Source organism: Trachypithecus francoisi, unplaced genomic scaffold (genome assembly GCF_009764315.1).
Source record: "Trachypithecus francoisi isolate TF-2019V2 unplaced genomic scaffold, Tfra_2.0 Lachesis_group4, whole genome shotgun sequence".
In the NCBI taxonomy this organism is placed as follows: Eukaryota; Metazoa; Chordata; class Mammalia; order Primates; family Cercopithecidae; genus Trachypithecus; species Trachypithecus francoisi.
In genome coordinates, this window is record NW_022681469.1 from 131251012 (window position 1) to 131277183 (window position 26172).

The 26172-nt window shown below is 42.9% G+C and overlaps 1 protein-coding gene across 8 annotated transcripts in view; it reads right to left on the bottom strand.

Moving 5' to 3' along the window:
• Window positions 1-26172, bottom strand: part of ELMO1 (engulfment and cell motility 1) — a 586094-nt gene that overhangs the window by 40372 nt on the left and 519550 nt on the right. For all 8 annotated transcript variants that reach the window (XM_033193626.1, XM_033193625.1, XM_033193622.1 and 5 more), the window contains one exon: window positions 2739-2902. In XM_033193626.1, the coding sequence (XP_033049517.1) occupies window positions 2739-2902 (164 nt within the window). The remainder of the gene's footprint in view (window positions 1-2738; window positions 2903-26172) is intronic.

Here is a 26172-nt window from a genome sequence, read left to right on the forward strand (position 1 = left end):
CAGTCTGTGGTAAATCCCCCACTCCTAATCCTAGCCTGTGACAGAGGGAGAACAAGTGTCTCTGGGTCTCTGCCTGCCCCCAGCACCTTAGGCAGGGCCTGGCATGTAGGAGTTGTTCAATATATGTTTGTGAAATGAACAAATGAATGAAAACAAGCATACATGGTCTACTCCTCTATTCCTTTCTCTTAGGTGACTTGGGTTTATTGTGTGAGCTATTTTGGCAGAAGTTAGACTTCATGTAACCCCATAATGAATTCCTGTCTAGTAGATCACTCTAATAGGCAAAACATACTGCAGCTACCCTCTGCCGGTTTCAGAGGTTGGGGTAATTATCAAACTGGTCCTTGGCCTTCCTGCTTAAATGCTGTGGCTCCTAACCACTCTCTGTGACTTTGCTGCAGCTACAGATATCAAGACCTCCAGTGGGCCATGCTACTTCTCGGTCCATGGCCGAGAGACGATGCAAAAGCTACATCCATGCAGAAGATTCCCTTCATATTTGGATTGTTTCAAAGATAAGAGCATCTTATAATACAAGGGGAAAGAAACTTCAGAATGACACAGGCAAAGCCTTAGGAAGTGAAGATATAAAGCCAAAGTAGGAGTAAAATGTTCGCACTTGCCATGAGGTTAACATTCTTAACTGGAAAAAAGTCAAGGTCAAACATAATTCATCAGATGTAATTCAGAGTCACTTGCCTTTAACGGAAGTGATTCCGCAAGTCTCCCTTCAGGTTTTAAGATTTATTATCAAAAGCATAATAAAGCGTCCTATGTTTATACATCTGCTGAAACATGTTATGAAATTCAGTATACTGTAGGCCCTGGGATGGGGCAAGGAGCCATTGTCCCTCTTTGCAGGTGAGAAACTGCATCTCTGAGGAGCCAGTTACTTATCCAAAGTGCATCCTGCTTGGTGTTTCTAGCTGTTACCGTCTTCTGGCTGAGGACCAATGCAAAACCCCAGCAGTACCTCTTGTCAAGGCTAGCTGATGCTTATGCAGGTATGACTTAGGTTTTGCAAGGATGAAACCAAAGCACCTTGGAAGCATTTTCCCTCCCCACCTGACTGACTTCATGCCAACTAGTCTGCAGGGTTCTACTCCACAGTTTCTAACAGTGCTTCTTAAGATTGGAAAACAAATGTACAGATGTTACTGATTAGCTATTGTCCTTTTAGACCTGTGCACTTTTTTTTGTTTTTCTTTTTTTGTTTTTTTTTGAGGTGGAGTCTCGCTCTGTCGCCCGGGCTGGAGTGCAGTGGCCGGATCTCAGCTCACTGCAAGCTCCGCCTCCTGGGTTCACGCCATTCTCCTGCCTCAGCCTCCCGAGTAGCTGGGACTACAGGCGCCCGCCACCTCGCCCGGCTAGTTGTTTGTATTTTTTTGTAGAGATGGGGTTTCACCGTGTTAGCCAGGATGGTCTCGATCTCCTGACCTCGTGATCCGCCCGACTCGGCCTCCCAAAGTGCTGGGATTACAGGCTTGAGCCACCACGCCCAGCCGACCTGTGCACTTTTTAAACCTCATTTCAGTCTCTCACATTGCAAAGAAGCTTGGGCAGGGCAAACAAAATATTAGCTGAGGGGTCAGTAGACTTGAGGCTCAGTCCTAGCTCCTCCACTTGTTAGCATGGTCCTCACCCCTCCAGACTAGCGTTTGCATAGGAATAAGACCTGCCTATCCTAGCCTTTGCATGGGAGTAAGGCCTGCCCATCTCACAGGGATGTGAAGAAATGAAATAGCATGAAGGGTGCTTTACAAATTGCCAAGCATTAGAAGTGTCAAATACTGGAGGTCAACAAACAAAAAGGGAAAGAATCAGAAACAGAAAGAGAGCATGTGTGTGTGGTGGGGGAGTATAGCCTTCAGAATTAAAACTATGTTACAAGTTGGCTTCCTGCAAAAGCTCAGAAGAAGCTGTGTCCAGTCTTCTGAGGACAAAATGAGAATAAATATCAAACACATATGCCTTTCCTTATTTTTTTCCTCTTTAAAATTGACCCAGCTCTTAGAACAGGATAAAGGAAGAGAAACAGAGCAGTTCTAAGAAAAGATGCAAGCAAAATACCCTTCCTGTGTGAGTTCAGAACATTTTAAAGATTGGAATACATGAAATTTTGCAATGGTTGCAAGTGGCATTTCTTGCAAAGTCCTGTGAAGGGGGGCATGCTGCCTCCCCACTGTAGGACTGTAGGTTCATAGTCATGACGGCCACATAGCATGCTGTGATGCCAACCAGTGCCAACAGGGCAAAAAGGAGTTAGTTCACTCTCTTCCTCTCAAGCTCTCACTCCCACTCATTTGGACTCATGCTACTTTCATTTTCATATTGCTTTACCTATGGATGGGCCTCACTCTGGCTGGCTCAAAAGGTCTTGCTATTCAAAGGGCACCCACATGAAATATAGTTTTACTGGACAAAGAAAAAAAAATTGCTCCAAGTGTTGGAAAAGGTCCAAACTTTTAAGCTACAAATCCCTGGAAGACTTGTCACTAACGGGGCCAGTTCCTGGTTTAGATCCATGCTTCCAGCACCTGGCCCACTCCACTCAGCCCAGCCCTTCCTCAAGGAGCTGCGGAGACTCCCCTAACTAAATGGAGATCCCTCGGAATGTCTTCTGCTGGCCTTCCCTGAGGAGCTCACGACACAGCCCAGCTTCGTGATAGGTGATCATTCGAGAAATAGTGGGTTAGAGTCTTTTGGGAGATAGAGGTCAATACGGGGTAACTTACAAAATCGGGCGGGACTGGAAATCTTCCTGGTTCATCCTCTCGGACTGGCGGATTTTCAGGATCTCGGTGTAGCTCAGGTTCTGCAGTTTGCTCTTGAACTGGTCCAGGGAGCTAGGCTTGGTTGTAAGTGCTCTCATAACCTGCTCCTTCACCACCTGCATGACCTGCAGATGAAAGGACAACCATCATTTTCCTGGGGGCTGACCTCTCCCGTTCAGAAAAGTCTTTCCGAGTTAAGGGTTCCCTGCTTCCCTGGTGCCCTCTGCATGCATGCTCAATATGAACCTTGAGCGTGCTTTTCCAAAAGAGTAAACTTCCATCATGCCCATCTTTCATTTTCTCTTGTATTGCTGGAACACAAGAAAGGAAATGGATTGATAACAGGGAACTGGTAGGGTGGGGAATCTCGGGGTGGGAGGCGGACTCCACTTGCTTGACATATTATGTGACTGCTGCTGACTCAACATTGTAAACAATGCCAACTCAAGAGTCAGGAATGAACGAAGGCCAAGCAGCAGCTAGAGCCCTGCATAGTAATTATTTTTTTCCAGGAGAAAATCACTGAGACACAATTAACTGTGGAAGTTTGGTTGGCGCTGCTTCAAATGAATGTGAACAGATACTCACACCCCCCTCTCCCAGACTGCTTTCCCCATGTAGTTAGGGCCTGAGTGTTCATACTAATTATGCATTTGGAAATGTACATGTGGTATTGCCTCTTTGAGCCAGGCGCTAAAAAAAGAGGTTTATTAAATTAGAACAGACATATCCCACTGGAAGCTTCAAGAAAAAAGAAGAATATGGTAATTTTCTGCCTCAGGACAGGGCTAGCCCACAAGGAGGCAATTAACCACTGCCTCTATTAATGCGGGTTCATCTTCATCAGGATGCACACAGCAGGAAAAGACCAGAAAAAAAACAGAAGCATCTCAGAGTGGAATCTTGCTGCTTCTTTTTTCACCCTCCATTACAGATGATAGCAACAAGTGATACCATTTATAGGAATCTATGTGCCAGATGCTATGGTGGTAGGTGCTTTATCTATGTTTTCTTTCTTTAGCCACTCAAATCTATGAGGTAGATATTACCATCAGCTCCACTTTACATATGAAGAAACTGAGGCTTTGAAACCTTAAGAAACTTCAAAATCATACCATTGGTCGTTAAGTGGCTGAGCTGGGATTGGATATCAGGATTGTAAACACCCGACTATGCTGCCACCCATGCCACCATTCTTCGTGTCATTTGGGAACTTAAAAATAAGGCAAACCACAGATGCACCCCTGCTATATGTTGAATTCTGTGCTAGGCAGTTTGCTGTGTATCACCTTATTTAATCCTCCCTCCAATACAGTAGAGGTGCTATTACCACTATGTAAAAGAAAAGGAAACCGACTGAGAAACGATTGATGACTTGCCCCAAATCACACATATGTAGTTGAATCCTAGGATCCCAAGCAACCCAAGAGGATGGATTTGGCATAGACTAGAGGTTGAACAAATACGCATATGATGTATTTCTTGCCTTCTATGAACTAATGGTCTCAGAAAGGTGGACATGGCCAAGGATCATTACAGTAGAAGTGCAGAAATGATAGAGATGACAGGCTGATGGACTTTGTTGGCAGGTAGATAGGCTTTTCATTGAAGACATTTCATGGGAAGGGAAATAAATGAATAATCTGGAACACCACTGTGTATCAGCTGCTTTGAACCTGGGTTGCATCTGAATTGGAACTAGTCGCATAAGCATTGTTTCATGCCCCCAGCATAATGTTATACAGGCAAATTTCCAGTTGATCTTTCACCAGATCTGTTTTTTTTTTTTTAACTTAGGCAAAATGCCAAATTTGGAGTGCTTGACAAATTTGGAAATTGTGACCATCTAACATCATGTGGCATAAATGATTAAATTTGGTCAAGGTTGAGCTACAATGCTTTGCTGTATCATATGAGGGGCACCATAGGGGGTGCTGCTTTGCCCACTTAGAGAGACTCAGAATTGAGCCAAGGAGATCATTACTGCTTGCCAATGATATCTGGCTTTCTTGTGGGAGGCTGGACGTGACGAGAGACAAAGATATAGTGATAAGATTACCAAAAATGAAGATATGATTTTCAAACAATCAGGTTAAAGCTAAGAGTTTTAGAGCGATCTCCACTCCCCTCATTTTACAGATGAAGAAGGTGATTCCCTCATGTCATGTGTTTCTTAAGGGGCTGTCACAGAGATAATGGTGATTCCACCACATCTGCCTAGACACAGCAATGAGCCAAAGTGGTCACGTGACCTGAGCTTGACCAATCGGCATCCTTCCCCAGACTTTTCTGCCCCAGACTTTTCTGTCTTGAGGCAGACCCGAAGCATGCTCTCTTTCCCTCAAATTGAGAACTGTAAGACTATATCCCTTCATATATAGAAAAGGGGAAGATAATGAGACCAATGCCAGTAGAAGCACACAGAAGAAAATAGACGTGTGTGTGTGTGTGTGAGAGAGTGTTAATAGTTAAGCCTTGTTCAACTGTAAAGGTGATTCAAGTCCTGCATTTGGTTGTTTGGTTACAAGAGCCTTTCTTTTTTTTTTTTGGAAGATGGCTTGGATGATGGTTTGACTGTTCCTGTCACTTGCAACCAAAGAATCCCAACAAATACATACAGTGATGTCCCATAGGAGTACCAGCTGTGGGTCTGAGATTGTCCAGGGAAAGGAAGGAGTAGGAGAGGGAAGCTGGATAGAAATAGCAAAGTTAATTCAACAAGTGACTTTTAAAAATCGCCTGCATTTACAGGCTCATGGGTGCACCTCTGCATGGAAATCACGATAATCCCTTATGGAATGTGGGGAACTCTTTAACTCCTACTTATAAGTTATGCTTAAAATCCACTCCTAGAGCCCCATTCCTCTAGCTTAAGACTTTGATCCTTGCTAGATGCAAGAATACATAAATAGAACAATCCTTTGAATTTCCCCAAATCACTTATACTTCAGTTTGAAGAAAGTATAGAACTTTTCCTAAGTCCAGGTTGATAGGGAGAAGGAAAAAGCAGGCACCTGGCTCCAGCGGAAGGGATGTAAGCAGTGGGTATAAAGCACAGGACAGACGTTGGTGGAGTGAAAGACTAGCTTCACCTACTTCACTTCACAGTTTTGTTGGCACCAGCCCTGAGAAGTTCTGTGGTCACTCTGCATGTCAAGGAAAATAACCTCAGTGAAAGGTATCATTAATTTTTTTAAGAAGACAAAAGAGTTACAGAAGTCAAACATTCCTCTGTGCCTTTGCAATTTAGCTACAAGGTTTACAACTGATAGCTAGCTTTATGTCTCTGTTAATGTTTTGCATGTGCAAGACATTCACAAATCAAGACATTCACAACCACCATCCTTAACTCTATCTTCCTTAGAAAACATCACACCTTTTACTGTTTGTTTGAAAAACCCACAGACGGTGTTGTGGAGGCATCAGAAAATCAATGGAATTAAGCTTTTAGTTACAGTACGTGCTTTGCCACAGACATCAAAGAAAGTACGCTCTTAGAATCTGCATTCGCTGTTGGTATTGCCCCCTCATTCAGTCGATGTCTGGACCCTGTCAGTGGTGTGTTTCTGGAGTCTTCTTAGCCCATATTCTCTGTAATAATGTTACATATTACAAAAAAAGTGAGAGTCCCACAAGACATTTGTACTTCAAATTGAGAAATCCTTTTGGCTCCTTGGAAGACCGGGTTAAAGGTACGAGCATAGGAGGTTCCTAAATGGAATCAAGCATTCTGGCAAAGTCCACCTATGTCCCTGCTCTCATTGTGGGTCATGTAAATGTGCTCCTGTGTTTTATTACAAGACCTACTGAGTCTACATGTGCTCCTCGTCCAATCAGTTCTCCCATCCTGCCTTTAACCCACAAACTTCATCCAGCATCATTTATCCATTTTTTCAACAAATGTTTTGTGAGCACCTACTCAGTGCAAGGAATGATGAGACACTGGAGGCGTTGCACTGGATGAGCTCTCAGCCTGGGACAGTGGAAAGACACATACTTGCCTCACCCAAGGGAAGACGTGATGTCACAGGGGAGCAAGGGGGTCAGGTGTTCACTCCACGGACACTTACGGAGCCCCTCCCGAAGGGCTGAGGGCATAGCACCAGGACTTTAGCTGGGGCTGGTAGAAAGGTCACATGCAGACAGGCTGAGGTGCAGGGGAGGGGCCATTCTTGGTGACAGCAGCAGCCTGAGTGAAGTCTTGCGGGGGAAGGAGAACATAGCCGTGGGTGGGGAAGAGTGTTCGGCAGTTTTGTTTAGTTGGAGAAATCAGGTGGAGCTGCAAGGTGTGGTTGAAAAGCAAGCTGGGTCAGATGGGGGATGGCTTTGATGGCTAAAATGAAAAATTCGGATTTTTTGTTTGTTTGTTTGTTTCTGTAACAAAGGATATGTCACCAGAGGACTTTGGGGTCTGTGGAGGAATTTGATAATATAAAGTATGCTGGAACGCTTACAAAGAAGTCATTATTTCTGCTCTAGTTGGGGTAAGGAGTGGATGTTACAGAAGTCTCCATGGCTGAGACAACATTTTGCTTGGAGGATGAATGGGAGTTACTCAGGTGAAGAAGAGGGAGAAGGGAATTCTAAGCAGAAGGACCAGCATGAGCAAAGGCAAGGAGGTAGGACGTACATGCTTCAAGCATGGAAGAAAACATGCTTTTGGAGTCTACATTAGTAGCTTTTGGCAACAGACAGGTACTAGCTGCAGTATGGCTTCTCAGCCTTTAGAACCCAACGCATGATATTGAATCCAGCATGCATGTTTCCTGGGGCTTTGACCTTCCTCAAGACACTCAATCAGTTCTCTCAGACTCATTTTTACTATCTTTACTCATTTTTTGTTACCACTCCTAAACTAGGAGTACTAATCACTTAGAATTCAAACGGTTGTAAACTGGATAATGTCCCACATCCTTTACGGTACATACTGGATATCTAGCAAATGTAAGTTCCTCTTCCTAAGCCTTAGTTTGCTCATTGTAGAGGGCTGGTAATAATAGAAATTCACAGCATTGTGAAATCTAAAGAAAATATTATAGCCAAAGTACCTAATATACTGAAGAGAACATATTAGACACTCAACCAATGTCAGCTCCCTTACAATCCCAGAAGGAATTTACGTATGTAAGAAGCTTCTCCTGTAAAAATATTTTGGGGCCGGGCGCGGTGGCTCAAGCCTGTAATCCCAGCACTTTGGGAGGCCGAGATGGGCGGATCACAAGGTCAGGAGATCGAGACCATCCTGGCTAACACGGTGAAACCCTGTCTCTACTAAAAAATACAAAAAACTAGCCGGGCGAGGTGGCGGGCGCCTGTAGTCCCAGCTACTGGGGAGGCTGAGGCAGGAGAATGGCGTGAACCCAGGAGGCGGAGCTTGCAGTGAGCTGAGATCCGGCCACTGCATTCTAGCCTGTGCGACAGAACGAGACTCCGTCTCAAAAAAAAAAAAAAAAATATTTTGGACAGGGTATTCCTGGGCCGCACATGCATCAGCTGGCAACTTGGTAGGAATGCAACTTCCTGGGCCCACCCCAGATTTACTGAATCAGAAATGCTAAGAGTGGCACCCAGCAATCTATGTTAACAGTTCTCGAGGTGATTTTAATGCATGCTCAAGTATGAGAACCACCGATTTTGGCAAACATCCAGCACCCCTTCTGAGTCTTCCATATGGCATCTACATCTTCCAGCGAGTCTTGTCATATCACCAGCAAGCAGTGAAGCTAGTTATTGGTGTACATTTCATGCTGTCTAGATTGTAAGTCCCTGGAGGGCAGGAACTATTTCTTACTTGTATGATGGCCCATAGTACTTAATACAATATATTCCAGAGTGTAATATGGTTGGTATGAGCAATGCCAGAGGCTTTTAGGCTCCCACCTTTCATCTGTAGATTGACACAACAAATAAGTCCTTAGCAGAGTGATGAGTCTGCCAACAAGTTTATAAAGCACACTTTCACAAAGCCAAAGAACAAAGCCTGTGGCCGTGGGGTAGTGTCTTAGGGCTCCAGAGGTCATTTTGGGCTTATTTCCAGGGAAAGAGCTGGAAGGGGCTAGATCTACAGCCAAGTGAAGGGTTTCTGGAGAAGGTATAATGGTGTATGCTACTGGGCACTGCCACTAACGGGTGGTCCATACTTACAAAAAAAGTACAGTTTACCCCCAATCAGTGGTGTCCACTAAATTGATTTATCTTCATGGAGGAGAAAAGGCTGTCTTAGGAAAAACAGATGCCAGCCCAGTCTAGCTAAAAATGACTCATGTGGGGGAGACTTTATTGCTGGACCATTTTTCTTCCCAGGAATGTTCCTTACACACAACAAAAGGACTGAAGGCTCACAACAAGCAAAGAATTGGAAAGATTCTGCCTGCAGAGGAGTCTGGGGGAAGAAGACCCCAAGTGCTCATGTGTGGGAAGGATAATTTCCCAGAGGCCAGGGATCGCTTTGGGGCTACACTCTAAGGGTATGATGTGGAGAAATGGCCTTGCCCAGAAAAAGTGTGAGAAGTGAGGGTACAAACTGATGGCTTACCTGGTAGGGGCAATTATTGATCCCTCCTTGGCCTACCTCCATATAGAGGTCTTTAAAATTGGGTCGGCTTCTGGAAACTCACAATAGTTTTACTTTATAGTTCTGCCAGATCAGGGAGTGGAGTACCTAGGCCAGGCCATGCATGCAGGACATTTTGCTGAGTGGTGTCATGCATATTAAAACGAAGGAGAAAGAAAATAAAGGTGCTGTCTGGGCTCAGGGAGTAGCAGTTGAGGTTTCTGAATTTATTTTAGGACAGGGAGGCTTAGACAGGGGTTAGCAAACTTCTGTTAAGGGCAGATAGTAGTATCTTAGTCTTTGTGAGTCATATAGTGTCTGCTGCAATTACTCAACCCTACCATGGCAACTTATATAATGACAGACAATACGTAAGTGAATGGGCATGGCTGTGTTCTAATAAAACTTTATTTACAAAACACAGGTGGTGGGTTGGATTTGGCCTGCAACAGTAGCTTGCCAATGCCTAGTGTAAAATAAAAACAACACCTGGCTTTATAGTTAGGCAGAAGTCATTTCAAAGTCTGGTTCTGTCACTTACAAGCTGGGCAAATCACTCAACTTCTCTGAACCTTGGTTTTCTTATCTATAAAGTAGGGGTAATAACCTTTAATTAGGATTAAGAGATGTAGAGCATTGTGCCCAATATGTTACAAGGTTTCCTCTGAATCACAGTCCTAGACATCTTATCCAAAAAAAAATCATCTCCTTGCAGCTTGCAAACAACTTACGAATCTTCACAAGATGACTCTGGGTGTTTTATAATACATGCAGGGAGGTTCAAGATTATATTCAGGACAAATTGAACAGAATTGGTTCCGACAGATTAAAGAGAGGTGTTTTCATCAAACAGTATTCTCAACTCTCGCCTGAATGGTTTCAGGGCTCGGAAGATGCTCTGGCCTGTCCTTGCTCTTTTCTGCCTCATCTCTCACTATGGTTCCACCACTGCAGTCCCCTGGTGAAGGGCCTTCCTCGTCTAGGGTCCTGTGGGGTCAGCCTTAATGTAAATGAAGAGAAACTGCTTTGAAATCACAGCTCAGCCAGTGTGTACCCTCTGGCTCCTCTCAATTTCATCATGTGTCCTCAATTATACCAGATGAATTCGAAACACTTTGTTCATTAATAAATGCAAAAAAGCTTCTCTGAATTTCACAAAGGATGTGTGGTCTAATCTTGGCATCCAGTAATAAGAGAATTCAGCAAGTCATTAACTTTCCTGCCTCTGTTTCTTCAGTGTGTCCCTAATGGCCCTCTGAGCTCTAGCTCCTGTGAGCATCTGTCCAAAGGGGTGATGAGACCTAATTTAGAGCCAAAGCTAGTGCTATGCTTAGCATGGGCAGTGAGGTCCTTGTAAGTGTTCCTCTCTAGGACGGCATTTCACAACCCAACCAACACGACGCTTACGGTGTATCACATCAAAAACGAAGTTAAGTGCTATGAGAAAAATAATGGTCAACAACAGACTGAAACTTTCTCCATTGGTTTTATTCTTCCTGAGTTATTCTTGAATGCAAACCACTGACAACCCAAGTCTTGTTCTCCGGGTGCCATATACCTGGATTTGTGACCATATGTAACTCTGAGGGTGTCTTTGGTCAGCAATGGCAAGTGATGTAGCAGTGATCAAAATAATGAAACTTCTTGAGCTTGGGAACCTGCATGTTGATGAAAGTCAGGAATTTTACTCTGAGGATCAGAGTTTTCAGGAGTGGTGGGATATTGACTTTGCCTCTTGAATATCTGTTCCTTCTACTTCATGTCATTCTCACCGACCTCTCCCTGGACCCTTGTCCTTCCTGGTTTACCCAACAACGTTCTTACTTCAACTCTGCCCCTTCCAGCTCCTCCTCACTCCAGCCAGCTTATTTCCAAAATGCAAAGCTGATCATATCATTCACCTGTTAAAACCCTGCAGGGGCCCAGCATTTCCTCTTGGATGAAGGCCAGCCTCTCTAATGCATTGCCGTCTACCCTCTCATCTCGTAGAGACGTCCTTACCTGGCCGAGCCCTTGCACCCCACGATCTTGTCTCACTAGGATCCTCTCAGAGCTTGAACTTCACTCCTGTGCCTTCATTCCTGCCCTTCCTCCTACCTATGACTACTACCTTCCTTCTAGCTCCTGCTCCTTTGTCAGTCCTAGGCCTAGGTGTTACCATCCTTGATCATTCTTCCTGACCTGCCACACTTCCCCCAAAGTCAGGGTTCCTGTCCCCATTCTCCCATCACAGCCCCATCATAGCACTGACTGTACCATAATGTAATGACCTGTGCCCTCCTTTATTACTATCTCATCTCCAGAGCCTGCACAGTCCAGTCACAGAGTAATGACTCAGAAAATATCTGTTTAATTTATGAATAATGGGCTCACCAAATGATTACCAGAAAGAAACAGCCTCTAAAACCAGTGTTTCTCAACATTCACTGTATAACAAAATTCACGAGATGTCTATGCCTGGCCTCATCCCTCGAGATTCTGACCCTGGAATGGGTTCTGGACACGGGTCATGTTCTGCAAGGCTCTCCAGGGGAGGTGCATACGCAGCTGGGGTGGAGGAACACTGGTCTGAATTAAGAAGCCTAAGAAGGTAGGAAGGAGGAATGACTGCACTTCCAGGGAAAAGGGAGAAAGGGCCTGCACCCTTTCATCTATGCTGCCTAATGTGACTTACAGATGCCAACCAGAGAGCCGAGTCCTCTGCATGTTACTGCCCACAGTTCTCCTAAAACTTGGTCTTCAACTCCTCCCGACAGCATGGATAGGATTGGTACTCTCATTGGGGACAGTCAGATTGGCGGACAGGGGACTGTGCCTGCTCTCAGCCTGCTTGGGTGGGTCCCTTAGATACCACCTGCTACCTGAGGCCAGACCACTCCCCCTGGGCTGCCTCAGTGAGAGGCATGTGGAGGGCCTCAGGCTACCTGGATCAGGCACTGTGTAGGGACCTGCTTTAGCAAAGGCAGCCAACGTCTTTCAAAGTAGCTCATACCTCCTTGGGCAGCAGTGATGGTCAGTGTTCCCAGAATCTCCATCAGAGCTGGGCAGCAACGAGTGCCCACCCTGAGCGGGCAGGCTTGCAGCTGGCAGTGTCCAGGCAGTGCCTGGGGAACCTGAGGACAGGCTGTGATGAAAGTATAAAAGGTGACTTTTCAAATATGCCTCGAGAGCCAAACAGATGGCACTGAAGCAGTTGGGAAGGGAGCTGCTCCCAGTGCTGCCACTGCCTTGCTTGGATTTGCAGCTTCTAATGAAACAGGAATGGATGGCAGGGGATAGCGATGCTCAGGCAGCTTCAAGCATCCTGAGAATCTGGTCATAATCCAAAATGGGAGTGTTGAGGGCCCTGGTGTTAGACCCCTAAATAACTTGTTATGCAATGCCTTACCCTGCAGTTCAGCACAGGTGCTCACTGGGTGTTGTCCCACTCCCAAGACTCAGACACAGGCCATGAATAACTGCCATGCACCTCATGGGAAAGCACTTTAATTTAAAGCTCAAGGCATCTTTATAACTGGTAAAAATAAATAGGTAAACACATTAACCAGCAATTCATCTTAAACTCAATTAGTGCTCAGTTGAAGAACAATGTTTATGTAAGCAACATCCTTCTCACTTTAGCATCTGCAGGGAACTGATGCAAAAGAGGAGACAGAAAAGGCGAGGTTTGGGGTCACCACTTTCTCTTTGCAGCCTGCTCTTGAGACAAGAGATCAAGAGGCAAACAGCCATGTGACAAAGCTGCTTTTCCCCATTTAAATTTAGCCCAAATACTGTATTTCAATGTGATTCCCCATTTAAATAGAGAATCAAACTGAAATACAGCACTTGGGATAAATTTGCTGGTTAGCTAATCGAAGGACCTGGTTGGACAAGAGGAAGCTATTTTCACCAGTGTCTAATGGAGCCTGCCTCAGGCAAAGCCCAAGCAAATCACATTAGTGGGTGGCATTTAATCCACAGCTTTAAATAAACAACATGTCAAGCAAGTCAGTTCAAAATATGTGACCTTGAGGAGACAGGCTGGGGGAAAAGCAGAAAGAAATAGAGTTGGTTTCTCGTAAAGAAGGCTGGAAAACTCTTTCACCAGCAGGATTGGGAGAAAATGGCTATAAATTTTAATAATCATGCTACTGTTGGTTTTTCTAATGCCTGTTCAAATTTGTCCATACTTCGCCAAACATGGGGTGAAAACAAAGCCTTCTACAAATCATTCTGAAGTTACAAGGAATGACCCTCCCTATGGAAGGTCTCCTAAACTACATGGAGTAACTCCTGGGGTGCTGCTCTCTTGCAGCTAAGTTTTGCCTGTCCTTGGTGGGGAGGGGATGGTGGATTCACTTCCCTGAGAGCTCCCCAAAATCAGGGAAGAATTCCACTGAAGAAGTAACTGAGACTAGATAGATTTTTCTTTTCCAAGTTACACAATCATGATGCCAAAACACAAGACGCTAGGAAGGGTTAGCAAATCCTTTTTGTCTTTGTTAATGAATAAATGATATCCACAGGCATTCCTTTCAACATTCAGGGTGTTTACCAACAAATCTGATACTCAATTACTGCCCCTTCTTCACTCAACTCATTGGTAAGGTCTGAAAAGGAGTCAATGGTCACTGTGATGATCTGTCATCAATGTCTGTGAATAAGCCCCACACACTTAGCTCTACCAGCATGTTTTGCATAAGCTGTTAAATAGTGACAAATGAAATGGGACAACCTGCCCCTCTGGAAAGGAGATTTGATAAACTTTTCTTAAGCAGACTGCTCAGGCAAGACCACAGGGGAAATGAGGTAGGAAAAGCAAGGTCTGGTTCCCATAAACCAGCTCTGATCTGCCATCAGGCAAGGCTGGTGAACTCAGAGGAAATCAAAGACTACTACAGCAAGTCACCCTGGGAAGAGAGTACAATCAACCAAAATGAAACTGTTCATGAACTTGCCTCAACAGACAGAACAGGCAGTGGAAGTGGCCACAAAGCTGAACTTCAGAGCCTACTCGTCAAGATTCTGTGACATATACAAGAAAATACTATGTTTTCACCCTTTCAGCACAGATCAAACTAATAGCATCATATTTTAAGTGGCTCACTCTTTGCTGAGAAATTGAAAACACCATTTTAGTTTTCAAATAAATTCAGCTGAATTATTAATGAAATATTGTAAGAATAAACATGTTCTGATTGTCTACATTTTTTCTAATAAGTTGTTGATGCCTGGTATTATGTTAGAGGCATTAGAAGTATACTCAGGCCTGTATTCGCTCAGCTAACATTTACCAAGATTAATATGTGCTAATGGCTGGGTGAGGAGGTGCTGGGAGCAGAGAGAATAACCAGACCAGTATCCACCCCTGAGAAACTCAAAAGCACTTAGGTGAGGCCGGGCACAGTGACTCATGCCTGTAATCCTTGCTACTCAGGAGGCTGGGGTGGGAAGATCGCTTGAGCCCAAGAGTTGGAGGCTGCAGTGAACTATGATGGTACCACTGCACTCCAGCCTGGGTGACAGTGCAAGACCTCAAAAAAAAAAAAAGGCACTTAGGAGAAAGTTGGTGTGTAAACAAATTATAAGAGTAGATCTCAGTAAGTGCTATTATCAATACAATTTAGGGGCAGGAAAACAAAGTGATTATTATGCACACCACTGTTTTTTTTTGCTGTTAGAAATCTATGTCCATTCTTACCCTATTGCTTTAACAACCATATATCTCAGAGTGCGGTGAAATTATTTATTCACTACTCATCTCCCCAGCAGGACCTTGAGCCCTTTAAAGGAAGAGACCATGCTTCATTTGTCTTTTTATGACTACTGAATTTTAAAATCCCTCATACTTGGAAAATGTCCCTTTCGGTCCAGAAACTGAAGGTCAACTAGATTGTATTTCCAGAGTTATGTGCAAAAAAAAAAAAAAAAAAAAAAATTCTGGCAAGTCTTCATGAAGGCCAGGGATGAATCCCTGTGATCGTTTTAAGCAGAGGGAAAAAGAGGGTTGAGAGAGGAGCAATGATAGATTAACTCTTACTAACACACTGCTGTACCAATGTCCTGCTGTATTTCTCCCAAATGGTTGAAAATTGGGACACCCTTATAAATCCCCAGGCCTTTTCTCTTCTGTGACTGGTTATACAGTGTTCTGGGGCAGAAGAGTGCTTTCCAAAGTAAAGTAATTGCAAGCCATTTATTATCTTTAAAGGGGAACTTGTCACCCACCACAGCTACAAAACTCAGACAATTAAAACAACCCAGAGTGCCCTGACTCTGCAAAACCTGGACAGTTCCTCAGTCGTGTGAAGTCAATGAGCCCAAGCTAGATCTGAAAAGGTTCTTGTGTTTCTTCACTCCATCCCTCTTCCTTTCTGCTCCTCTGTTCTACCTCTCACAGCTGTGAAGCCAGCTATTGTAATGGTTTCCAGAAATCTGCTGGGTCTGCCACGCTCTCACCCGAATGCAGTCCCTTTCCTTACTGATGAGTCCTTTGGAGGACACAGAATAGACAATTATGTGGCACATATCTCACCACTCCTCTCTCCCATGCCAGTGGCAGACATCACTAATCTATCACAGCACTTCTTTTTTCTGCTGAACCTGGACTCTGTCTGCAAGCAGCCACCACCAATCCACTAAATTTGGCATTCACAGTGGCACCATCCTCCATCTCCTATGTTGGTGGGCACTAGTTAATCTTACCTAACACACAGAACGGGTCAATAACTTTGGATCACGTTTTCTTATAAGTCCCAATAAGTACTAACTAGACTTCCTTGAGGACTAAACCAAGTGTTTTTCGGGGCCTGAATTTGTGTTCAGTTTTATGTCCTTGTGACAACACCTCTGACAATGATGTGCTGGTTGTTGTAAGGACATGCTTATGGGTCCTAGAACAGTGCCAAGCACTCAGCTCAGAAGGAGCCTGTTGAATATTTGTTGAATAACTGAAATAGTGAACAAATTCTAGACCTACTGATGTTGAGCACAACCACCTTTTTCCTTCTTTTCAAATTTCAATGATTTTGTAACTAGAAAAAAATTTCTGACTATAATCAATGTCTAAGGAACTTTCTCAGAATTATAATTTGGGTGAAATTACTGAGGATTTTTTAGAAGTAATGTTTATTTATAAATCAAAAATGTTCTTGCTACTTGTTTATTAAAAACAAAATGATTTCCAAAAGGATATAATTTGTATTAGAATTTTGTTATATAGCAAAGCCAATACCATGTTTTGTTATTTTTTTTTAAAGATAGTGTGAAAGAAGGGAAAAACCAGCATACATCTTGTAAAGTGACAATCAAAGTCAGCTTCAAAAATAAATAAATTTTAAATTACATAGTGTAATGGCAGTTCTCAACTTCTTATTTAAGAAGAGCATACATCTTATGTTGGACCTCACCATGCATCTCAGCCTTGAATTAGAAAACGTATGTTTAAAAACTGAAAATGAATTCAATACCCCCCTTTCTCCCACCTAATTAGGCACAGTATCAAGTGAGTCAGGTGCATATAAAGCACCTCCTATCTGCTAGAGGCAACAGAATGCTGACTATTAGCATCTCCTGGGTGTTTACTAAGCACGGGCACAGTGCTCTAAGCTTGGAGTCTTTAAACTCATTATATCGTCACAAGAATCCTACCAAATACGGACTATCCTTTTTTTTCAGTTGCAGAAACCAAGTCTCGGGGCATTTATACTGGTAAATGACAGAAGAGAGACTTGAATCCAAGTTCTGTAATTAGAAAGCATATGCTTTAAACTATTATAATGGAAACATGGAGCTGAAGTTGACTTCAGAATGTGAGAACTGAATCAAAGACATTTTTAACTTTAACCTACGATTAATGAATGCTATTGCACTAAGTTGATGAAAAGATTAGTGAGTAATGCATAGCTCCTAGTGAGAAGTAAGTAAGCACTCAAGTAGCAAGTAAACAAGAAAGGTGTTTATTATAAATGAAATCCATCCACCATGAGAATTTTACTTCTGTTATTACTGTGATAAAGGAGTCTTGGAATCAGCATGGACATCTGACAGGTGAAAACTGGGAGCAGGCCGGGCGCGGTGGCTCAAGCCTGTAATCCCAGCACTTTGGGAGGCCGAGGCGGGCTGATCACAAGGTCAGGAGATCGAGACCATCCTGGCTAACACGGTGAAACCCCGTCTCTACTAAAAAATACAAAAAAAACCTAGCCGGGCGAGGTGGCGGCGCCTGTAGTCCCAGCTACTCGGGAAGCTGAGGCAGGAGAATGGCGTGAACCCGGGAGGCGGAGCTTGCAGTGAGCTGAGATCTGGCCAGTGCACTCCAGCCTGGGTGACAGAGCGAGACTCCGTCTCAAAAAAAAAAAAAAAAAAAAAAAAAGAAAACTGGGAGCCAGGGAATTTGCTGGGGGTAGAAGGGACAAAGATGGTTTCTGCTCTGCAAAATGGTGTCTGCTGATGGGGTAGGTGGAACTGCTGTCTCCTACAATGAATGCCCGAGGAACTGCAGAAGCTAAAAAGCGATAAAAGATTTTAGGTGCAAAAGGGGACATGCACCATTGAACATGGCATGAACCTGATTATTTAAATTAATTGATTCTTTTTTTCGTGTGTGTGGGTTGGTAACTATGGGCTTGTATGTACAGGTACACAAAGATTGATTAAATACTGAAAAAACTGTAATGCTGAAAACGTTACAAAGTATTTATGGGTTATTTGCCTAAGTTTTGTCTTCTGAGATCTCACATTGTAAGAGTGACTTTTCCTTATTTGCTTTGGTTATTTAAAAAAAAATGGAAAGTCCTTTTCTTCAAGGATTTAATTCCAAACCTATGACTATATTGTCCCAAAGTACTGGTGAGGCCTCCAGAAGATGTCAGAAACAATCTTGGGAAGTAACAGAAAAATTCAATGCCAGCAATAAATAAATGAACGAATGGCCAAATGAATAAACAAACAAATAAATGGAAGTGAGTTACAACTGAAGACCAAAAAGTGTCTCTCATCAATACTCCACTGCCCCTTCTTCTGTATAAGGCATTGCATAGACAGCAGGAAACTAGGGGTGAGGTGGGCATAGACAGCAGGAAAGTATGGGTGAGGGAGGCACAGATTAGTACAGGACTCAACTCACACTCAATATTCTTTGCAATAATATAATAACAACAACTTTAGAATCTTGGAATTTTTGGCTGAGCTGGACTTTAGAGGTCAGGTTGATGCATCTGCCAAGACAGAATTAATTGGCTTACTCAAAATCATTCCCCAGATAGTGCCAGAGCAGGGATTTGAACCTAAAGCTGCCTATTCCTACCTGCTCCAGGCTGTCTGCTTTACAGGCACTGGTGCCAAATGAACAGGCTCTAGTGCCATGTGATTCACAGGAGGAAAGGCCACTTCCATTTCAGGGTGGTTGGGAAACACTAAGTGAACAAAGCAGGCTCTGATGGGTCCTGCAGCATGGGTATAATCTCAGTCTAAAAAGTGGAGTAAGGGGAGTGGTTAGAACTTTGCAGGTCAATGGAAAGGCAACTGCTCAAGATCAGTTTGGCTCTAGTAAAATATGAAAGGAAAACAGCAGGCACTGGAATCAGGCAGAACTGATTCCAAATCCTTGGCTTGCTCACTTGCCATCTGTGTGTCCTTGGGCAAATTCCTAAACCTCTCTAGGTCTCAGATTCCCAACAAATGGAGTGTACAGTGCAGACCTTGCACTGTAGGGCAAGGATTAAAAGAGAGAATGTTGGTCAACGAGCTTTGATAGGACCAGATATAAACGATGGCTGGAAATGCAAGATCTTAGAGCAGATGAATGAAGTGATACAGTCAAAGATTATCAGGTAAGGAGGACACCCGGCACCTCCCTGGCTTTGTGTCTTTCTTGTCCTACTGCTCCTGTGTAACCTTCAGCACATCCTTTCACCTCTCTGTATTTTTCCCTCAACATGGGCTTGGACATCCTTATAACTTCTCACTTGAGTATTCTGAATAAGCCTGTGAGAAAATGCCTTCTAAACAAGGGGTTATTTATCTTTAGGAAATCGATGTTGCTACTGTCTCTGGTCAGGAGTTGCCAAAGGAACTTACAGTATGAGAGAGAAAGGCGTTCTCTGCCAGGAACAACCACCCACATGGTGCTACGGAGAAAGGGATCTATTCTGGAAAGGACGATAAAAAATATTTTGTGTTTGGGTTTGCCATGCCACTAAAAGGACGGCACCCCAAGCAGGGCTGAGACATTATCTCTACAACTTCAAGATCAATGTGTCCTTTCCTCACTGCCCCACCTAAAGAATAAAAAATACAAAAGATACAATTTTAGAAAAGAAGTGGATGCCAAACCAACATGACACAGTAGGTGAATGAAATGAGAAAGAAAAACAAGACATACGAAGGACATAAGGCAAAATAAATACTATATGGGCCATATTGAAACCTTTTCCAGTGTAAAATACACTTGGTAAATAAAACGCAAGGCTGTAAATGCTTGTTCTTTTGGCATAAGGGCTTCCAAACGAACATTTCATGATACTTTACTGGTATAAAGTGCATTTTGTCTCAAGGTATGATTGGGAAGAAGATAAGCTCTTTAAGCAGGTTGCTAAATGGTGAAACTCAAAGCACAGAAACAATGCTGTTTTGTGAACATCTGTAACATGCCTTAGACCTGATCCCAGGGTGTCTACCAAGAAGCCAGACCCAAAAATATTGTCTATTGCAGAATCTGTCCCTTCCCCTAGTTAGGATCACCAAAAGTCATGCTGGTATCTCTCAAAATGACTCTCCTTTCTCAAGAGCCCACCTCCCTCACTCCTATCAGCCAACTCTCAGCTATTTGTCTTTAGCTAACTGGGTTTCTAAGGTGGCTCTGCAAACTGCCTGCTCTCCACACATCATTAATCAGTGCCAAACTAAGCAGGCTCCAGGCCCAGCTGAGAATACAGCAGCTCGGCTCGTCACCCCAACACCTCATGAGCAAACATAAGTGATAACTGTTGGGTAAACACTATGCAGAGAACGTACGTCAGCTCAATAAGTATTGCTTTAGATGTTACACCGAGGAAGGCTACATGACAAATATTGATATCCAAGTTGTTTCAGACATGCAGTAATTTTCCAACGCGGTGAAGCTTGCTGGCATTTATTTAAAGTGTTAAATTGTGAGAAAGATGAAATCTGGGTCATTTAGTGAGTATATCCAGCAACTTCTGATATACTGAATAGATGTACTGGAGCTGTAATAATTCCCACCCAAGAAAGGATACTATAGAGGCTTTGTCAGTGGTTATGTTAAAAAGGGTATGAGAGGCCCTGATTACAAGAAAAGGCGCTGCCACGCCCAAGTCTCCTTAAGGACCTTAAGGAGTGCCCATGCTTAGGATAGCATACCTATGGAAAGTCAGCCTAGAAGGATAGCATACCTATGGAAAGTCAGCCTAGAAAGGCAGCACGGTTAATTATCTCCAACACGAGTACTAAATCATAGGAGAAAGACAGGAGGGAGTTGCTTGGCCAAATCCAAATGAATTTATTTTTGAAATTACCAGAATATCCATAATTGTTAAAGTTGCTAAGGGCCAACCCCTTAGGATGTTTCAGGTATCTACTTACCTGTAGTAGAAAGGAGGAAAAAGATCAATGAAGTCGAGAGAAAACTGAAACTAAATGGGTCATATTCTTCCTCACTTTATTATTTTGATATCTTTCGTAAGGCATTTTAGCGATATAGAGTGGAAACAGCATGAGTATTAGGAACAATGATTTCTTCAGCAGGTTATTTATCAGCTCTGAGCTTTAATTTCCTGCTCTGTAAACTGAAGACAATACCTACCTCAAGCATTGTTAGGAATATTCAATTAGATAACATAAGTGAAAGTGTTGAAAAGGATTTTTGGTGCATAATATGTGCTCAATAAATATTAGTTACCTCTGTTTTTCTGTGTATGTATGGCATGTATCACTTCTACCTCCACTATAAAGCTTATTTTGTGTATCTTCGTGAAGCTGTGAAAGTATCTCAAAGTCAAGATTTATCTGAGGATCCATCTCCAAAGCACTTAGCACACTGCTCCGGAGGGATATTGCCCTGAGAAGTGAATGACTCACCCCATCAGATAAGGAACGGTGGAGCACGCACAACATGAAATTTTGGGTCTGTTGCTATGTTACTTACACTGCGTGTAATTTATAAATTCACATTGGCCACATTCATTACACTGGGTTCCTCGAGAGAAACCTAGTACGCAGCAATACTCAATAAATACTACATGACAGAAAACTTTCATATATCTCTGTATCTGTTTGGGGACCCTGTTGATCTTAAAGGCTATTGTATTAGAGGAGAGGAATGTCAGCAATGTTAGATGGGGGAATAGAATGAATGTCAGCAATGTTAGATGGGGGAATAGAATGTATTCAATAAGTTTGTTTCACAGGAAATTACATAGAGCTTGTAGAAAGAGGCAAAATTTGGAGCTGAAAATTGCAGAATGTTTATATTTCTGTGATAGCAAAAGTGAGTTGAGTTCTGCACACAGAGTTTGACCAACTGAATCTGAGGATACGGTGGAAGATCAAGTGTGTGTTCAACATTCTTACTGTCCTTGCGGTAGAATCTTTGCCTTATGTAATGAATTGGGACAAGAAAGGCCACACATGAGTCAATAAGTAATAACAAAGCCTGAACGTGTGTTCTGCTAGCCCCACCTTGGCAGATAGTTTGGAGAGAAGTTTGTGAAACAGGCCAAGCAGAAGGTCATGAGGAAAAGGTTCTGAGTTCTTGTATACAAGAGTTAAAATGAGTCCCTATGCTATAGTTTCTGGGTACTGCAATTGTTTGCTATCTACTGACTTGTGCTGATAACAAAGCATGTGATCCTAGCTAGAATCCTCCAATCATACAGCAGTGGGGTAGGATCTCTGACAGTCTCTCAATATAGGACTTGGCAGCTCAGAGATTTGTTTGGAGTTTTAAAACTCCATGTCCCATTTAAAGCAAGGATTATTACTTGAAAGTTCTACACACAAAACTGAAATTGTGCCGTATTTTGTGAACATGCACGTGTGTTTTTCTACCTCCGGAAAGTTTCTGGGGCTTTGACTGAAACTGGCTAGTGGCAGCTAGGCACAGGAAGCTATCTTGAAAGGAAAGGGTAAGGAAAGCAGCTCACAAATAAGAGCCCTGGCTTCACACGGACGATATGAAGTCCTGTTTAATTCCATGAATCCTGCCTCCTTGATATTGACCTGAGTGTCAGCTGAATGACAATTCATACGAATCAGCTCTCCCAAAGTATAGTATTATTTTTTCATCAACTTAGTATTGTTTGTGGCTAAAGAAATAAATTACTTATATGTGTTAGGCCTAGGTGACCGCAAACAAAATGTCCTTTGCTTTTTAAAGTAGTACTATATTAGAAAGTTTAATGCTTTTTGCAACTTAATTTGCTTATATGAAATAGAGATGATAAAATTTACCCTATAGAGTAATTAGGTAAAACAGATCATTCATATGAAAGCACTTTGTAAAATGTAAGGTACTATATGAAATGAATGTACTTTTTTTTTTTTTGAGATGGGGTCTCACTCTGTTGCCAGGCTGGACTGCAGTAGCCCGATCTCGGCTCACTGCAACCTCCGCCTCCTGTGTTCAAGTGATTCTCCTGCCTCAGCCTCCCAAGCAGCTGGGACACCATGCCCAGCTAATTTTTGTATTTTTAGTAGAGATGGGGTTTCACCATATTGGCTAGGATGGTCTCGATCTCTTGACCTCGTAATCTGCCCGCCTCAGCCTCCCAAAGTTCTGGGATTACAGGTGTGAGCCACTGCGCCCGGCTGAAATGAATGTACATTCTTTTTTTTTTTTTTTGAGACGGAGTCTCGCTCTGTCGCCCGGGCTGGAGTGCAGTGGCCGGATCTCAGCTCACTGCAAGCTCCGCCTCCCGGGTTCACGCCATTCTCCTGCCTCAGCCTCCGGAGTAGCTGGGACTACAAGCGCCCGCCCCCTCGCCCGGCTAGCTTTTTGTATTTTTTTAGTAGAGACGGGGTTTCACCGTGTTAGCCAGGATGGTCTCGATCTCCTGACCTCGTGATCCGCCCGCCTCGGCCTCCCAAAGTACTGGGATTACAGGCTTGAGCCACCGCGCCCGGCCAATGTACATTCTTAACTATCCATTGGATTAGAATGATCAGACACACATGAGTAAACTGCCTTCTGGTATAAAATGCAAGATTCCAGAAATTCAGAAATTCAAATTGTGAAATCCATACAGCTTTCATTTAGCAAAGCAGTTTTTTGTTTGTTTGTTTGTTTTAAGAGATGGAGTCTCGCCCTGTTGCCCAGACTGGAGTGCAGTGGTATAATCAGCTGACTGCAGCCTTGAACTCCCGGGTTGACGCAATCCAGGCATGCACCACCACATCCTGCTAACTAAAATAAAATAAAATAAAAAAATAAAATAAAATAAAAAAATAAAAAAAAAATTAAGAGATGGGGTCTTGCTATGTTGCCAGGGCTGGTCTTGAACTTGTGGCTTCAAGTGAGCCAATCTTTCTGCCCAACCTCCTGAGTAGCTGGGATGACAGGCTCAAGCCACTGTGCCTGGTGCTAACAAAGTGGTTTCTTAAACAATCAGCCCTATTAATAAAAGGCTAAGCTTACATGCATTTATTTTTGGTAATTTTTCTATCTTGCTCAGAACACTGCTCATAATATATGCATATTTGAAACAAAATTTCTCAGCCACATTTTTCAATAAGTTTATTCTTTTATCTAAGGAAGGGGAAAGAGTGATTTCACACTGTAAAGGATTCTAGTCAGAAGAGAGAAAGCAAAGATCTCCAAAGCTGCGATCACATTCAGCCCCCATTCAGGCCTCAGAGATGGATCCACCACAAAGGGCTTTCCAGCCATACACATCTTTTCGGCTTGAAGTACAGAAAGAATTCATGAATGAATGGAGAAAGCCAAGAAGAATCAACAACTTGGTAAACCAGAAGGCTGGACTGCTATCTTCCAATCTCCCTTTCTGAGGCAAAGTAAAAATAGCATGGGTTTGTGTTGGCAATCCAAGATATCAAAGCAGGAGAGATGCTAACAGCTGAGTCACAGCGAGTGACCTGATCAATAAGGAGGATGAATGCAGCCAGAAACCAGAGATGATGCGGCTTGAGGCAGGAGGTGAGCACTGGAAAAGATGCAGGCATCAACGTGATGCCCAATGTGAGACAGAAGGACTTATAAAGAACTTCCCCAGCCACTGCCTAAATAAGGTTCTGGGCGGCTAACTGATGTGTTTATTTGGGGTCATCCTAGTGAGTGGAAAGAACAAACAGTGGTTTGGGAGCTGGCAAGCTCAGGGAGCAAATCTAAGCTTTTCCCTTTACTTTTATGAAGTTCAGTTTTGTCACCTTTAAAATGGATACAGCAATACCTCTCTCCCAGGGTTGCTGTAAGGATTCAGTGGAAGGTGGCACCTGGATGACTAGACCAAAAAAGGTGTTCCATAAATATGGCAATTTCATCGTCCCTACCTCCAATAGGCAGAAGATTTAGTTTAGGTAATTCTTTTGGTGTTAACTTTCCTCTCTCGTCATTTCCAGTCCTGACATCTTTGCACGAGCAGGGAGATTAGGGATCATCTAGGTCCAGCTTCTACCCAAGTCGGCGATAATCCCTGCTACACTCCTGAGATGTAGCCCTTCAGCCACCTGCTGGGACAGATTCTGTGATATGGAGCTTAAATTGTGAGACAGTGTGCCATAGTGGTTGAGATATGCCTACCTTATCAGGTTTTATAAACTCAAATAATGTAACAGTGTTTTTCAAAATGTAAAGCACTATATAAAATGTAACATGAGCAGAGAGATGAAAATATATCAGTTTATATTAAGTAGTCTAGTTTTTTCAGGCAGTGCTTCCAAACTCCCCTATTCCTTTTAGCAGTAGAATCCCTTTTCCAATAGATTTTACTTACATAGTGCCTAAAGTACAAAACCAATAAGGCAACACTTGTGTGGGTTAAATTCAGGAGGGGTCTGTGCCCAGCCTTCCCTCTGGTTCCCCAGTTTCCACCCTCGTTCCTTTTACACTGCCTATCAAACAGTTAAGCTGCATCCCAGAGCTCCTTAGAGAAATAGCTGGAAACCTCCTGCTCTGAGGAGACAGAAAATTCTGACATCAGCTTCATATTTTCCTAGGCAAGGCAGAGACATCACAGAGGAAGGACTGGTTTACAGTATTATTGGAGTGAAATGGCTCAATTTGGGTACAAGTGGTAATTAGCTTAATGAAGGCCAAAGCTGTAATTTCAACCAGCCTGGCTGTAATGTAATTTGAGGTACTTTGCAAGAATTTAGGGGCAGAAAGGAAAATTCAGCGAAATCTGACTGATGGAAGCTGTAGGATGCAATTTTTTAAGATCTCTGATTAAAACTCAGAAAATGTTTCCAGTGCAAATAATACTTGGTTGCTTTTAAAATGTGGATAATATGATTTAATTTATTAACAGGTAATTATTAATAGTTTCAAATCCTGCTGCCAGATAGTAGTGTGACCTTGGGCAATAATACTGAATAAGAAATAACTACCTTATTCACAAAAACAGGAATAATATCCTTTTGAATGGAAAATTATTTCATAAAAAAGATACTTAAATCACTAACCGCAGATGAAAATTGTTGGATTTATCTACATTAAATTATAAGGATTTTTGTTCAAAAAAGAAATTATTGATAAATTATCAAATTATAAATGAAGTGAATTAGTTTAACCTCTGAAACTGACAAGGCTTAACACCTAGAATATTAGAAAAATAGAGAATTGGATAAAGGATATAAAAATGCAATTTGCAGAAGGAAAAATCCACA